This window comes from Amblyraja radiata, chromosome 10 (assembly GCF_010909765.2).
Source record: "Amblyraja radiata isolate CabotCenter1 chromosome 10, sAmbRad1.1.pri, whole genome shotgun sequence".
In the NCBI taxonomy this organism is placed as follows: Eukaryota; Metazoa; Chordata; class Chondrichthyes; order Rajiformes; family Rajidae; genus Amblyraja; species Amblyraja radiata.
In genome coordinates, this window is record NC_045965.1 from 23,395,940 (window position 1) to 23,411,796 (window position 15,857).

General features: G+C 41.6%; 1 protein-coding gene and 1 pseudogene across 1 annotated transcript in view; both read left to right on the plus strand.

Annotated features, from left to right (window-relative positions):
- LOC116978118 overlaps positions 1-164 on the plus strand; it is a 31,722-nt pseudogene extending 31,558 nt beyond the window's left edge.
- kiaa1614 (KIAA1614 ortholog) overlaps positions 1-15,857 on the plus strand; it is a 47,030-nt gene that overhangs the window by 8,911 nt on the left and 22,262 nt on the right. Inside the window, exons 2-4 of the mRNA XM_033028354.1 lie at positions 145-1,218; positions 3,072-3,144; positions 12,812-12,955. Of these exons, the coding sequence (XP_032884245.1) occupies positions 180-1,218; positions 3,072-3,144; positions 12,812-12,955 (1,256 nt within the window). The 5' untranslated portion in view covers positions 145-179. The remainder of the gene's footprint in view (positions 1-144; positions 1,219-3,071; positions 3,145-12,811; positions 12,956-15,857) is intronic.

A 15,857-nucleotide genomic window follows, 5' to 3' on the forward strand; every position in this document is an offset into this window, starting at 1 on the left:
ATAGGAGCTGAAATAATGATTTGATTGGATTAGGTATGTTTAACGCATTTAAGTGCAGGTTCACTGTTCTGGATACTGAATGAAATGTTTATACAATTATAGAATTTCACTTCCCTCTCTAACATGTTTCCTCATCTTTTTCAGGCACATTTGATGGGAAGTGACTGTGCAATGTCAACATGGCAGGAAGTGGTGATGGGCAGCTTTCACATAGCCATCATTGTAACGTTGGTGCTGTTCCCTACAAAGAAAAGGATGCGACAAATTCAGCTAGCATATCAAACAGAAATGCATATTCTGCACTCTCCAAAAAGTACCCCAGAATCTGTCAGTGGATACCAAATCCAAATCCCACTGTCCCCCAGAACAAGCTACGGGTCCTGAAAGGTAATAGGCCATCAGAAAAAGATGCATGCCAACTGCCAAAGAATAGAAACTGCCCAGAGCAGAGCAAACCAAGAATCTACATTCTTTCAGGAGATGGCCATGGGGACAAACAACATGAAGAAGAAGTGGGCCCTGGTTTATGTAAGCGCACTTACTTAACAGACAGCATTCTTAACCTTGAGGAGGGCGAGTACAATGAGGGCAGGGAATCCTTAAGTAAATGCATCAAACAGGATATATCAAGAAGGGTAACAGAAACAGTCAACTTGGAACATTCTCCTTTGCTAAATGGGGAGAATCCTTCTAAAAAATGCAATACAAAGAGCTGGAGTCCTCCAAAAGGATTCTGGAAAGTACTTGGAATGGAAAATATAAAATCAGTTGTTAGTGCAGAGAAATTTGAGGATGAGATTCTCCCAGAGGAAACTTGGAATATTAACGAATTAGAGATTTCCAACGTTCACTGCAGATATAACTCTGAACAAAAGAGCGTATTAGAGAACTTTTCAAAAGTCGATGGTTTAGGCGGTTCTGTACTCAAGAGAGGAGAGCGGACTGTGGAAAATACACACAAGCTTGGTCATCTGGGGGGCCTTTGGAGAACGGACAGTTGGGAGAGTGTCAGCAGTAATGCCAGCTTGTTGTCTCTGACAGAAAGAGTAGAACATAATCGTACCAATCTGAAACGAATGCTAACATCTTTGCATCCCAAGCGTGGACCTGGAATTGGTATTGAAAACCTACCTCAAGAGAGCCTAGCACCATCCAGCTACCAATTTTCATCTACCCCTCTGGACGATAGGTTCCCTAGGAACAAATATATCAAGCAAGGTAAACTTTTTCATAGATTCTTTTGTATTACACTGTGTTGTATAAATCATTATCATGGGGGATTCCCTACTCGATTGAAAGATACAACATGGAAACAAGCCGTTCAGCCCACCGAGTCCACGCCATCCATTGATCATCTGTTCACACTAGTTCAATGTTATTCCGGTTTCGCACCCATTCCCTATATATTGGGGCCAATTTATAGACACCAATCAATCTACACATCCACATATCTTAGGGTTGTGGAAGGAAACAGGAGCACCCAGAGGAAACTGTGCGATCTCTGGCTAACGTGCAAATTCCACACAGGCAGCACCCAAGTTCAGGATTAAACCCCAGCCTCGGGCACTGTGATGCAACAGCTCTACCAGTTGCGCCACCATGCTACTTCTGACACTGTGAAGGAAACCCTTTACTTCAAGGTGCTAAAAGCAAACTGCTGCAGGAACTCGGGGGATCAAGCTGTATCTGTGGTGGTAAAAGAATAGTCAGTTTATTAGGTGGAGATCCTTAATCAGGACTGGAGGGAACTAATTGGGCCTTTGTTCCAGAAGACAGCAGGGGCCCGAAGACATTCCTGATAGGGGATGGAGATAAACACTCTATAGTGAAGCTGAGGTGGTTGTACCTTTTTCTCAATGGCAGATGCAGAGGAAGAGGGAATGACCTTGATTATGTTGGCTGCTTTCCTGAGGCAGAATGAAGTGTAGTCAGTGGAGGGAGGAGGCTGGTTTGTGTCACGTACCTGGGCTGTGTTCACAACTCTACTAAGTTTAATTCTCCATCCTCCTCTTTCTCTGATCTCTTTGTGCCCTCTTGAACTATTATACCGAGCACCTCACCTCCCATCTAGGCATGTTGTAGCCTTCTGCACTCAATATCAAATTCAACAACTGACCCGAATCATTACCCATCCATTTTCTCCAGAGATGCTGCCTGACCCACCGAGTTACTCCAGCATTTTGTGAATATCAAATTCGACAAATTCAGTTAACTTGCTTTTTTTTGTTTTTTTCAGAACAGCCAGTTCTACTGTTTTTCTGTGCACGTGTAATATTAACTCCATTTTTGTGTCTGCTAACTTGGTCTGAATTGCTGGAAATTTGCTATAGCTAAACATTTCACAGCATTTATATATTTATTTGTTTGATTTCACCCTCTCTAACTGACCCATGGACTAATCAACTATTTATATCATCCATAACTTACCCCCATAGCACCATTTGCCACTTCTATTCAGAGATATTCCCATTACCCCATCTACCCCTTCCCAACATAAAACTTGCTTTCTCTTTGCCTGGGTCAAAGCCAAAGGGTCTTTGGCTTGAAATCTTCCCATAGATGTGGCCTGACATGTGTATCTTATGATTATTCCAGTTATTATGGATATTGATTTAGTCAAATTGTAACTCGCCTTAGCCTACTTCTTACAATAAATACAGTCTAGTAGCACATGTTTTGCATGCAGCACAGTATTTAACTGTAGAATAAAACCGGTGGCAGAACATGATAACAAATAATTGGGAAGTTAATAGAATGTCATTGTTTATTTCTGGGGAAATTGTTGAGAAATGAAAGAAATTTTGCTTCCATTATACAGAGTATTGATGACACGAGGCCTGCAGTTCTGTGCATAGATTGATTTCTTCATTTAAAGAAACTTCAAATCTCAATAATTGCTGTTCCTACCAATCTTCCCATTACTCTCTGTGTGAAATTGTCTTCCTTGAAGTATCTTATCCACCCTCTTGCTATTTATAGAACTACATTGTTTTGTCTTCCAATGGTACTAAAATAATCAAAGTCCAAGCCACAATTTTTTTTTTTTTAACATGTACGTATGGTTTTCCTAGGTTGTGGGATAAATGAAAATGACAGTGACTGGGATTCAGAGATTTCACTACAGCAGTCTGATCGTGGTATGAGGTGAGACATATGTTGCTTTTGACCTGTCCTTGAGTTCTACAGTGAATCGTGGCTGCGTCACTCTCTGCTCTGCCAGATGGCAAATTCTTGGGATTGGAGTTATATTTAGAAAGAGGAAAGTGTTTTTAAGTTCTGTAAGCCTGCTGATTCCAAATTTACTTTACTTTTGCTACATAAGTCTTGAAATCCTTATCCATCAACAATCTACCACTCTAAGTCTTGAAAGATTTAATTGACCCCATGAGCATTCAGAGCCAATTGCTAGTACGTGTTCTAAAAGTCTGCCACCCTTCAAGGCTACAGTGCTTCAAATGTCTTGAGGCATTATAGCCATGCAATATTTTGTCCCCACTCGATACTCATAAGCTTGTAGGATGATTATTTAACATGAAATTTGTCCCACTTGGTGAAACATGTAGTATATTTCCATCATCTGATGGAATTATTCCAGAACCTAAGGAATCTTCTGTCATAAAGACAGATACAAGCTAATTGTTAAACGTCTCTGTATTTCTCTATTATTAATTTTTGTGTCTTATTCTTAGAAGGAAGTTAGACTAGGACAGAACATACACAGTGGATGACAGGACCAGGGGGAGTATGTTGAAAGGAGGTACCTTGGGGTACTAATAGATGGTTCACTGAAGTGGGAAGACCTGTAGTCAGAGTGATGAAGAAGGGGTATGGCATGCGTACCTTCATTGACCAAGGCATTGATTATAAGAGTTGCAGACACATTTGTGTAAAACATTGGTCAGGTTTTACTTGGACTATTGTGTACAGTCTGGTTATTAAACTATAGCAAGGACCTGATTAAGATAGAGAGGATTCAGAAAAGATTCACAAGGATGTTGCTGGATTGGACGGGTTGCATTATCAGGAGTGATTGGATAGGCTACATCTGTTTGAGGCTGAGAAGTGACATGATAGAGGTATATAAAATGAGTGGAGGCATAGATAGGGTAGGTAGCCAGAGTCTGTGTTATAAAATAGCAGGTGTCTAAAACTACAGGGCAAAGGTTTACGGTGAGTGGGGGATTTTAAAGGGAACTTGAAGGGTAATTATTTTCATATAAAGACTGTTTGGTATCTGGAAAAAACCGCTAGAAGAGATGGTGGAGGTGAGGAGGCGGTGGAGGCAAGAACAGTAACCACATACAAGAGGCACGTTGAATGGGCAAGGCACAGTGGGATATGGAATTGATGCAGGTATATGGGATTAGTCTAGACAGGCATGTTAGTCAGTATAGACAGGGTGGGCCAACGGGCCTGTTTCTATGCTGTACAATGCTATGATTCTCTGACTGTGACCAACTTGTATGTTAGTTGCTATTTTTATATGATTGTAGAAAATATACTATCTGTTTTTATAATTATTTCCGTCATCCTTTGTTGAGTTCGTAAATGTTCTCAATCTTTTGGCCTACTGCTAATCTTTGTAACATTGTATATCTTTGCTTTCAATCTGATACCATCCTAGCTTCCTTCACATGAAGTTAGTCATCCTTCACATGAAGTCTTTATTTCTCCATATATAGTCATAGTCATACAGCGTGTAAACACGCCCTTCGGCCTAACTTGCCCACGCTGACCAACATGCCCCATCTACACTACTCCCACGTGCTGCACTTGGCCCATATCCCTCTAAACCTATCCTAATCATGTACTTGTCTAAATGTTTCTTAAACGTTGTGATGGTACCTGTCTCAACTACTGCCCCCAGCAGCTTGTTCCATACACCTACCATCCTTTGTGTAAAAAACGTTGCCCCTTAGGTTCTTTTTAAATCTTTCTCCCTTCACCTTATCTTTGCTGAGAGTCATGAAATGTGTTTTTTAATGTTTGTTGCTGCTTATCTGCTGTTTTATTTTGTTCATCTATTTTCCAGTCTAGATTATCTCTGCCTTTATACCTGTATAATTATAGTCATAGATTTATGCAGCATGGAAACAAGCCCTTTGGGCCAAATCGTTCATGCGACCAAGATGTCCCATCCAAGACAGTCTCATTTGCCTGCATGTGACCCATATCTTGTCAAACCTTCTTGTCTTGTACCTGTCCAAATGTCTTTAAAATAATGTTACTGTTCCTGCCTCAACTATTTCCACTGGCAGTTCATTCTGTATACCGACCACACACTCACTGTGAAAAAAAAATTGCCCATTAGGGTCTTATTAAATCTTCCCCCTCTCACCCCTTTCTACTTTCCGCAGAGACCATTCCTTTCGCAACTCTCAGGTTAACTCATTCCTTGGAACCACTGAAACCACCCCTACCCAGATACCTTCTGCCAGGAGATACAATACCTGTCCCTATACCACCTCCCTCGACTCTGTCCTGGGACACCCACATTCCTTTCAGGGACATCTGCACCTCCTCCTACCTCTGACTGTACTGTTGTTCCTGGTGTTGACTCCTAGATACCGGCGAGACTAAGCACAGTCTCAGCAATCGTTTCGCTGACCATCTTCACTCAGTCTGCCTCGGCCTACATGATCTTCCGGTTGTCAAACACTTTACCTCCCCTTCCCATTCCCATAATGGGCTTTCTGTCCTGGGCCTCCTCCATTGTCAGAGTGAAGCTAAACCATATAACAATTACAGCACGGAAACAGGCCATCTCGGCCCTTCTAGTCCGTGCCGAACACTTACTCTCACCTAGTCCCATCTACCTGCACTCAGACCACAACACTCCATTCCTTTCCCATCCATATATCCATCCAATTTATTTTTAAATGATAAAAACGAACCTGCCTTCACCATTTCCACTGGAAGCTCATTCCACACAGCTACCACTCTCTGAGTAAAGAAGTTCCCCCTCATGTTGCCCCTAAATCTTTGTCCCTTAATTCTCAAATCATGTCCTCTTGTTTGAAACTTCCCTACTCTCAATGGAAAAAGCTTATCCACGTCAACTCTGTCTATCCCTCTCATAATTTTAAAGATTTCTATCAAATCCCCCCTTAACCTTCTGCGCTCCAAATAATAAAGACCTATCTTGTTCAACCTTTCTCTGTAACTTAGGTGCTGAAACCCAGGCAACATTCTAGTAAATCTCCTCTGTGCTCTCTTTATTTTGTTGGCATCTTTCCTATAATTTGGCGACCAGAATTGTACACCATATTCCAGAATTGGCCTTACCAATTCCTTGTACAATTTTAACATTACATCCCAACTTCTATACTCAATGCATCTCATATTTCGCTTGTGCAGCTTCGAGTAACCCTTGCATCCCCTCTCTCCCCCACCCTAGTCATCGCACTAGTTTTAATGTTGTCCTGTTGAGTTCCTCTGTCTGTTAACTCATTGTCACCTATCCCGCACCCAACAAAGGCCTATTATGTGCCTCCATTTCCTTGATTATCCATGCTTTTTGCATGTCTTCCATTAATTTCTCCAAATTACGATCTATATCTCTTGTTCCCCTTTCCCCTGACTCTTAGTCTGAAGAAGGGTCTCGATCCAAAATGTGATCTATTCCTTTTCTCCAGAGATGCTACCTGACCTGCTGTTTCTCCAGCCTTTGTGTCTGTCTTATGTTCTCTACTCAGTTCCCTGATACAAGTCAAAGTGCCAAAAGCCTTTTTTCTCTCTCTGTGATGCCACTTTCAGGGAACTATTTAGTTGTACACTGAGATCTCTCTGCTCTATGGGCTATACCAGCGCTCTACTCTTCACTGTGAAGGACCTGCCCTGCTTTGAATTTCCAAAATGCAACCTTAGACTTATCCAAATTAAACTTCATTCGCTATTCTTCAGCCCACTTATCCAGCTGATCAGGAATCTATAGTAATTATCTTTAGATAATTTCAAGACACCTTTCTCAGCCCTAACTTTCTTACTCTTAATTTGAGTATTGACTTCTATCGTGTTTTGATCAAAATCCTGTACTATATCCTTTACTTATACATGTTAATCTTGTCCAGATCACATGAGCAGATCTAAAATAACCTCTTCATTATTGGCTCCACAATGTATTACTTTAGGAAACGGTCATATGCTTTGTACTCATTCCTGCCTTTTCCAATTTGATTTGTCCAATCTATATGATAAGATGTAGAAACAATTACATAATTATTCCAGTACTTTTTCTTGAAAGCTCTTAATTATTCGGGATTGATCCAAAATGTAGCTCAATTTAAGGACCTATAAATTATGCCTGACAGTTCCCTTGCTATTTCTTATCTTCACCCTAACTGATTTTACATCTTGATCTTCTAAGCCAAGATCATTTCTCACTACAGTACTGGTGTCATCTTTTATTAACAGAAACATCCAATATCCTTTTTCTTTCTAACTATCTTTTTGGAATGTCAAATACCCAGCAAAGTTTAGTTCCTAATCCTGATCACCTTATCCGATTCAGATTCAACTTTAATTATAGTCATAGTCATACAGCGTGTAAACACGCCCTTCGGCCTTTAATTGTCATTGTCAGTGTACAATACAGAGACAACAAAATGCAGTTAGCATCTCCCTGGAAGAGCGACATAGAATATGATTTCAATAAATAAATCTATTTACATGCATACAGTCATAGTGTTTTTCCTGTGGGAGGTGTGTCCGGGGGGGGGGGGGGGGGGGGGGGGGGGTGATTGGCAGTCACCGAGGTACATTGTTGAGTAGTGTGACAGCCGCAGGGAAGAAGCTGTTCCTGGACCTGCTGGTCCGGCAACAGAGAGACCTGTAGCGCCTCCCGGATGGTAGGAGGGTAAACAGTCCATGGTTGGGGTGAGAGCAGTCCTTGGCGATGCTGAGCGCCCTTCGCAGACAACGCTTGCTTTGGACAGACTCAATGGAGGGGAGCGAGGAACCGGTGATGTGTTGGGCAATTTTCACCACCCTCTGCAGTGCTTTCCGGTCGGAGACAGAGCAGTTGCCATACCATACTGTGATACAGTTGGTAAGGATGCTCTCGATGGTGCAGAGATAGAAGTTCACCAGAATCTGAGGAGACATATGGACCTTCTTCAGTCTCCTCAGGAAGAAGAGACGCTGGTGAGCCTTCTTGACCAGAGTTGAGATATTGTGGGTCCAAGAGAGATCATCGGAGATGTTGACCCCCAGGAACCTGAAGCTGGAAACACATTCCACCTCCGTCCCGTTGATGTGGATGGAGGTGTGCATGCCGCCCCTAGACTTCCTGAAGTCTACAATGAGCTCCTTGGTCTTGGAGTTAAGGGCCAGGTTGTTGTCAGCGCACCATGCTGCTAGGAGCTGGACCTCCTCCCTATAGGCCAACTCATCGTTGTTGCTGATGAGGCCAATCACCGTTGTATCATCTGCATACTTGATGATGGTGTTAGTACCATGTACAGGTGTGCAGTCGTAGGCGAAGAGGGAGTAGAGGAGGGGGCTCAGCACACAGCCCTGTGGAACGCCGGTGTTCAGGGTGAGGGTTGAAGAGGTGTGCTTGTCTAACCTAACAGACTGGGGTCTGTTGGTTAGAAAGTCCAGTATCCAGTTGCAGAGGGAGGGGTCGATGCCCAGGTTACCGAGTTTGGTGATCAGTTATAACCATCTCTTTAATGTTTATCAGACCAATTTATTTCTAACCATGCCATGAATTAGTCTATCATGTTGTGAATACTGCATGCATTCAAACTAACAAAGCTTTCATCTGGTAATGTTATCAATGTTGGCTCTATTTGCAGTTCTCCTGTTACATTTGTATGGTCTGCCCTTTCTTGTGCATCAGTGATTATCAATTTCAATATTGCTTCCACACACTTCCATCTTGTCCTTATCTTATTCTTTCTCAATTTTCACTCATCTGAACCTGAAACCTTGTCACTAACAACAAACTATTCAGTTTAAAACACACTTAACTCTCCACCCCAATCCAAAACAATTTAATTTATCCAACTTCTTAACATAATTTAATCCTAAACTATTTATAAATAAAACTCTAATTTACAACCCTGGTTATTCAATTTACTAGGATACTAATCTCATCCCAATCCAAGTGAAACCTTTTCTATCAGAACAACTCCCTCTTTCCCTGGTACGTAAGCTAATGGCCCAGAAATTGAAACCCACAATCCCTATGTCATACTTTGAGCTTTCTGATCTTCCTGATCCCATGCCAATTTGTCCATGGCTCGGCTAAGGTAAAGTTGCTATCTTTCTGGTCCTCTTTGTAATTTAGACCCTGGCTGCTCTTACTCCCTCAGTGGAATATTTTTCTTAATCCTGCCAGTGTCTTTGGTTCCATATGAACCCTAACAATGATGTTTCCCCTCCCACTTCAACAATGAGGAGATGTCTTTGGTTTAAACCAGCATCTGCAGTTCCTTCTTACACATTTTGTCTGCTCCCCTGCAAAATCTCCTCAAGGTATATCTACTTTGAAGATGTTCTCCTCCTCTCTCCGACGAGAGTTCTGCAACATCCTCTCTCGCTGCTCCCCCTCTGTGATTCCTTCTGCTCTCCGACTCTACGACCACGTTTTAACCCAGACTCGCTACCACAGCCACGTGTGCTTTCTCGGTGCTTGCCTGCGCCTCCATCTTCTACCTCGTGGATTCCAGCTCCAGTTCCAGACATCCCAGTTCAGACCCATCCCGGATTACAGGTACCGTCAGTTGATCTGCCACTTTTCGCAACAGCTCTCCTTCCGTGCTTCTCATTTTCACCCTACAAACACCTTACAATGGCCTGTGTCCTTTATCATCATTACGTTTTTGCATATCTTTCATTCATTGTTCTTTATCTCTCCACATCACCGTCTATATCTCTCGTTTCCCTTATCCCTAACCAGTCTGAAGCAGGATCTCGACCCAAAACTGTACCCATTCCTTCTCTACAGAGATGCTGCCTGTCCCGCTGAGTTACTCAGCTTTTTGTGTCTATCTTCTTTAACTCTGACATTGGTTTTGCAACAAAGCCTGCAGGAATAATGCTCATGGTTGCATTATCTAACTTGCTAACTATACTGTTGCCTAGCAACCCAGCATTCTTTTGCATCCCTCATTTTGAATGCCCCTATTATATTCAATTTTCTCTTCATCCTTGCGAGTAACAAAGGATGCAGAAATCCCGTACCTTTTCAATAATTGCAGTGACTGAAGCTCTTCGTACATTCTGAATCCCTATTCCTGATTTACTTATAGCCTTGACCTTCTGTCCATATCCACATATCAGATCCAAAGAACTGAAGCTAGGGGATAACACTGCCTCCTGAAACAAAGCACCAAGGTAACATTACCTCTTCCTGCTGCATTACATACACCCGAAGCTTGGACTCCATCTCATTAAATCTGAAAAAAGTTCCTTGTGCTATGAATATTAGATGTTGAAACGCTGCTGTGGATCACATTGGTGTCCACCAGCTCCCACATGCTACAGCCACAACATGTCAACTGCCCTATCATATCTGTCAGAATTTATTTATTAGCAATTTATTTCTGTAAGTGGCTCTTTACAACTGTAACTTATAATTCAGTCTAATTTTAACATAAAAATTTAATCACACCTTTTCCACTAGGTATTAATTTTTAGTAAACACCTTTGAAATGGAGAGGGAGGAATAAAAAAACTGCAAACAATTAATTTCCTGTCTATTGTGATATTACTAGTTTTTTCTTTTCCTCTATTTATCAAACTCTTGGTTTGGGTTACTGCTAGTTTAGTGTGGTTTCGAGATACAGCATGAAAACAAGCCCTTTCGCCCATGGAGTCTACACCATCCATCAAGCACCTGTTCTCACTTGTTCTATGTAATCCTACTTACTCGTTCACAATCTATACACTAGGGGGCAATTGACAGAGTCCAATTAACCTGCAAACCCGCACATCTTTGGGATGTAGGAGGGAACTCAGGCAGTCACAGGGACAACGTGCAAACTCCACACAGAGAGCACCTGAGGAGACCTGGTGAGAAACACCTCTACCAGCTGTGCCATTATACCACCACAACGGTGCTGCGTATTTGTTCAACTCTCATATGTTTTTTTTAATTTTAGAAATGTAACAACTATTTCTACAGTTCACCAAGTTTCCCCATCAATCAAATCTTGACTCATACCCTGCATAAGCGGAATTCCACGGACCTCCCGTCTGTGCTACTGAGCATGATATTAACTTCTCTGGAGATTATCAAAAAAAATTGATGCCAGGTTATGAAAGGAAACGCTAGGGAAGCTGGCCAAAAGCTAGATTCATGGTAGATTTAAAGAAGTTTTAAAGAAGTGTTTTAAAAGAGGAAAGTGAAGAAAGCTATAATCCTGAACAAGCTGAACATTGGTGAGGAAATAGGACCGTGACTACAGTGATTAAAATCGGGGATGAGGACAAAACCAGAATTGAAGGAGCATAAAGCACTTCCAGATTGCAGGACTGGACGAGGTTCCAAGTGTTCTGGAGAGCAAAGACGGAAGAGGCATTTGAAAGCTAAGATGAGAATATTAAAATTGACGTACTGTTAATTCGGGATCAAATAGCACACATGTGAATTAGGACATTGGCTGCAGTCTTCAGGTGACAAGATTACAGACAGTAGAACACAAGAGAGTAGGACAAGGTTTTGAATAGTCTGTTTCTATTTCAGATTTAGATCTTTGCCAGGGAGAGGGAATTGAGTTTATAACAGCGAACTAAGAGAATGTTATCAGTTAAAATATAGAAGGTAGACAAAAATGCTGGAGAAACTCAGTGGGTGAGGCAGCATCTATGGAGCGAAGGAAATAGGCGACGTATCGGGTCGAGACCCTTCTTCAGACCCTATAGAAACTGGTTTTGTAATGGTGAATAATGTTGCTGAGAATGCAACATATAGACAGTGGAAGGGATATTTTGAGATACATATTTTAATCACAATAACCTCTTGCAATATACTAGGTTGTTTTTTGTATGTATTTTTGTATTTCCCAATTGCATCACAAGTGTATAGAAAAACAATGGGCCTTGGAATCTGTTCCGTTCCTTCTTCTCGGTATGCCTCTATTAATGCCAGTGGATCAAATCATTACCATGACTTGGTTGCTTTTAGCTAATTTGTGCCAGACATTGAGCAGAGCAGCAGCGAGGTGTCTTAGACAGGACTCGTCATCAGTCATCCAAGCCTTGTTCAGGAAACTAGGATGTGTGTGTAGACCATGTATTGTTAACAACTAAACATTAGCATTATCCAGGACTGAGTGTCAGCAGACCCAGAACTGTTCACTTCAACTGTCTGTTAATTTTAGCCAATTATCCACTCCATTAAAATCAGTGATTTCCTGGATGTGAATAAGGGCATTTGAACTGATTTTGCAAATTCATCTTGCATCAATGAGATATGGTAAAACGTTTTGTTTGTCTTCACACATAAATTCTGTCTATTCTGTTTTACAAAGCAATCAGCAGAGGACTGAAGGAGACTGAACTAATAAGTGCCTATGATGTGGAAGGGGCTGATCAATACAATGCAGCAGAGCTCACCCGTTCTCCTGCCTGCTCACTTGCGTCCTTATTGGTTACATTCTTTATTTGAATAGATAATCCTTATTCCTAACTAAACCAATCTTTAATTTCTCCAAAAGGCTCATAGGTCATCATGTGCCATAACTCAAAGATGTGTGTGTGTGCGCAGTGTATGTGTGCGCAGTGTATGTGTGTCTGTCTAAGTGCACATTGCAATGTAACTTCACTTAGTCCAGTAACCTGTGTTTGATCCTAATCTACCCAGCAGAGGCTTCGTGTTCTCCAAACAGCTTCCACTGAGTCCCAGGCATGAGCTGGCAAAACAACTGCTGGAGAGAGCTCGGAGGAAGGCCCGAGCTAGTCCACTCAAGGCTGACCACAGTATTCTGCCAGTAGTGAAGAGTTCTATGTAAGTGCTACTCATAGCTTTCTAGGATGACTAAATCCTACCACAGATGAATGGCCAGAAGATTCACAATTTACCCCAAAAGGTTGCAATATATGTAAATGAATTTAACTGCATATAATATATGAACAATATCTTATTATAAGATCACAGAAGCATGAGTAAACAATTCAGCCCACAATCCTATTTATCAAGAAGCAAGGAACAGCAGATACTGCTATAGAAAAAAAATCACAAAGTGCTGGAGTAACTCATCCTTTTGTAGTTGGGGGAAGGGGGGGACGAAAGCTGGTAGAGAGGAGATGTGGAGCCTGTCAAGTGATAGGTGGATATAGGTAAGGGGGGATTTTGATAGGCAGATGGTTGGACAAAGGCCGGAGATAAAAAGACAAAAGGTATAAGACAATGATTGAAGAGCTGTGAACATGAAGAGAAAACAGAGGAAGGAATGTAAGGGAAGGGGAGAGGAGAAATAGGCGTGAGTCCAGATGGAGCAGAGGATAGAACAGGGCATGGATTGGTTAGTTACCTGAGTGTACCTGATTTGCAGTGTTCCTAGTTTACAACCCAACGGTATGAACATTGAATTCTCCAATTTTAGGTAACTTGAGAACTGTTGTAGAACAGAGAAACTAAGGGGGAATCAAGCAACTGCAGATGCTGGTTTACAAAAAAAGACACAACTTCCTGGAGTGACTCAGCAGGTCAGGCAGGATCTCTGGAGAATATGGATGGGTGATGTTTCAGGTTGTGACTTTTCTTCAGTACAAGGTATATAATTCCATTAAAGTGATAACGCAGGTTGATAGGGTAATGAAGAAGTAGGCATGTTATGTTACAGCTGTATAAGATGTAGGTAAGACCACATTTGGTGTCATGAGTACAGTTTGGATCACCTTGCTATTGGAAGGATGTTATTAAAAAAGGTTTATGAGGATGTTACCAGGTCTGGAGAGTTTGAGCTTTAAGGAGAGGTTGGCTAGGCTGGATCTATTTCCCCTGAAGCTTAGGAAGCTGAGGGATGTCCTTATAAAGGTTTATAAAATCACATGGGACATCGATAAGGCGAATATCGACAGTCTTTTTCCCCAGGGTAGGGAGGTCTAAAACTGGAGGACATAGGTTTAAGATGAGAGGGATAAGATTTAAAAGGGACCCGACAGACAACATATCAAAAAGAGGGTGATGTGTATATGGAAGCAGCTACCAGAGGATGTGGTAGAAGTAATTGTTATAATTACATTTAATGGACACAGAGACAAGTACATGGATAAGTTTGGAAGAATATGAACCAAGCACAAGCAAGTGGGACTAGCTCGATTGGCCAACTTGGTCAGCATGGACAACCTGGGATGAAGGGTCTATTTCTGAACTGTGCAGTTCTCTAACTATATGAGAAGCAGTCTTATCTTCATCCCAACTCAGTTTACCCTTTCATTTGAATGCTGAAGAACAAGTAATGGAAACTTTAAATGGATCAGCCTTTTTGAGTCACTAATTGATTGAATCTGCTTGATGCGTGTAATTCATTTGTAAATATTTTAAACTAAATAATTTATATTCTGCCTGGAGAGGCTGTGGTGAGCAAGGGGTTTTTGTGCAGTGGATGATTGGTAGGTGAGTGTTTCCACATTCTTTTATTCTTATGTACAGGACAAGAAAGAGACCCTTTGGCCCATCGTGTACCTACCTACCTATGTATAGTAACTTAATTTACAAGCAATTGAACCACAGCCTTGTATGTATGTTGTGGCAATTAACGTGCTCATCATGTGCGGCCACAGAAACATCTGTCTGCTCCCGCTTCAAACCACCATAGTTTCCCAGATGCCCCTTCTCCATCCCCATCCCCCACAGCAAAACTAGCGGTGGTAGCCACTTGCCTAAGTCTGAAGAAGGGTTTCGGCCCGAAACGTTGCCTATTTCCTTCTCTCCATAGATGCTGCTGCACCCGCTGCGTTTCTCCAGCTTTTTTGTGTGCCTAAGTCTACTACTCTGCCCAGTGGTCATCTACTGCTTTTCTGCTTGTGCAGCCAATAAATGTGGGGTGACCAGCTCCCTAAATATGCCGTCCACAGTACCTTTACATCATAGATGTTTTATAGTCCATTTACAACTCCATCTGTGCATTATTGTCAGGCAGGAGCTGCAGCTAGATATACTTCTCAAACACATGGCCACAAGAGACACTGGAATTCTCCCTGATTTAATACAAAAGAATAAAAGAATGTGGAAACACTCACCTACTGCTACACCAATCATCCACTGCACAAAAACCCCTTGCTAACCACAGCCTGCATTCTGAAATTCTTGTACCTCAAGATTCACTGTGCAGAATCACAAGAGGGTGAATAAATTAAATGAAAACCTGGAAACAGGGGGTTTGTGTCTTCTCCAATTGGGTCAAGTTATTCTGTGGGCATGGCTACAGTTTGATTTCACATGGGGTCTGGTCACTATTAAGGTCTTGTTACATCTTGATGCCAATTCTCAGGATGAAATGTTAGCTCATTTAGCCTTTTGCATCTTTCCATGTAAGTAGGATTGATAGTGAGTCCAGGTGGTGAATAAAGCTTGGTTCAATGCACAGTATTTACTAGCAACACAACATTGGACAGTGTTGGAGTGGCACGCAACAATCAGTGTATTGCACAGCATACAAAGTTAATTTCACAGCAGAAATAGAAACGATAGCAACTGCTCTTGTGAGGCTAATCACTCTATAAAAATGCCTTGAGTAGAGAATGGTAACGAATGTTAGGACATTATGCAAACAGTTATATTCCAAAACATTGTTAGGATAGAGAAGAGAGCATGCTTTATTTTAGTGATTTTGGCTAAGGATACATATTGATCAAGGCATTGAATAAAAGTATAGACTGCTTAGAAGTATTTTGTTATTCTC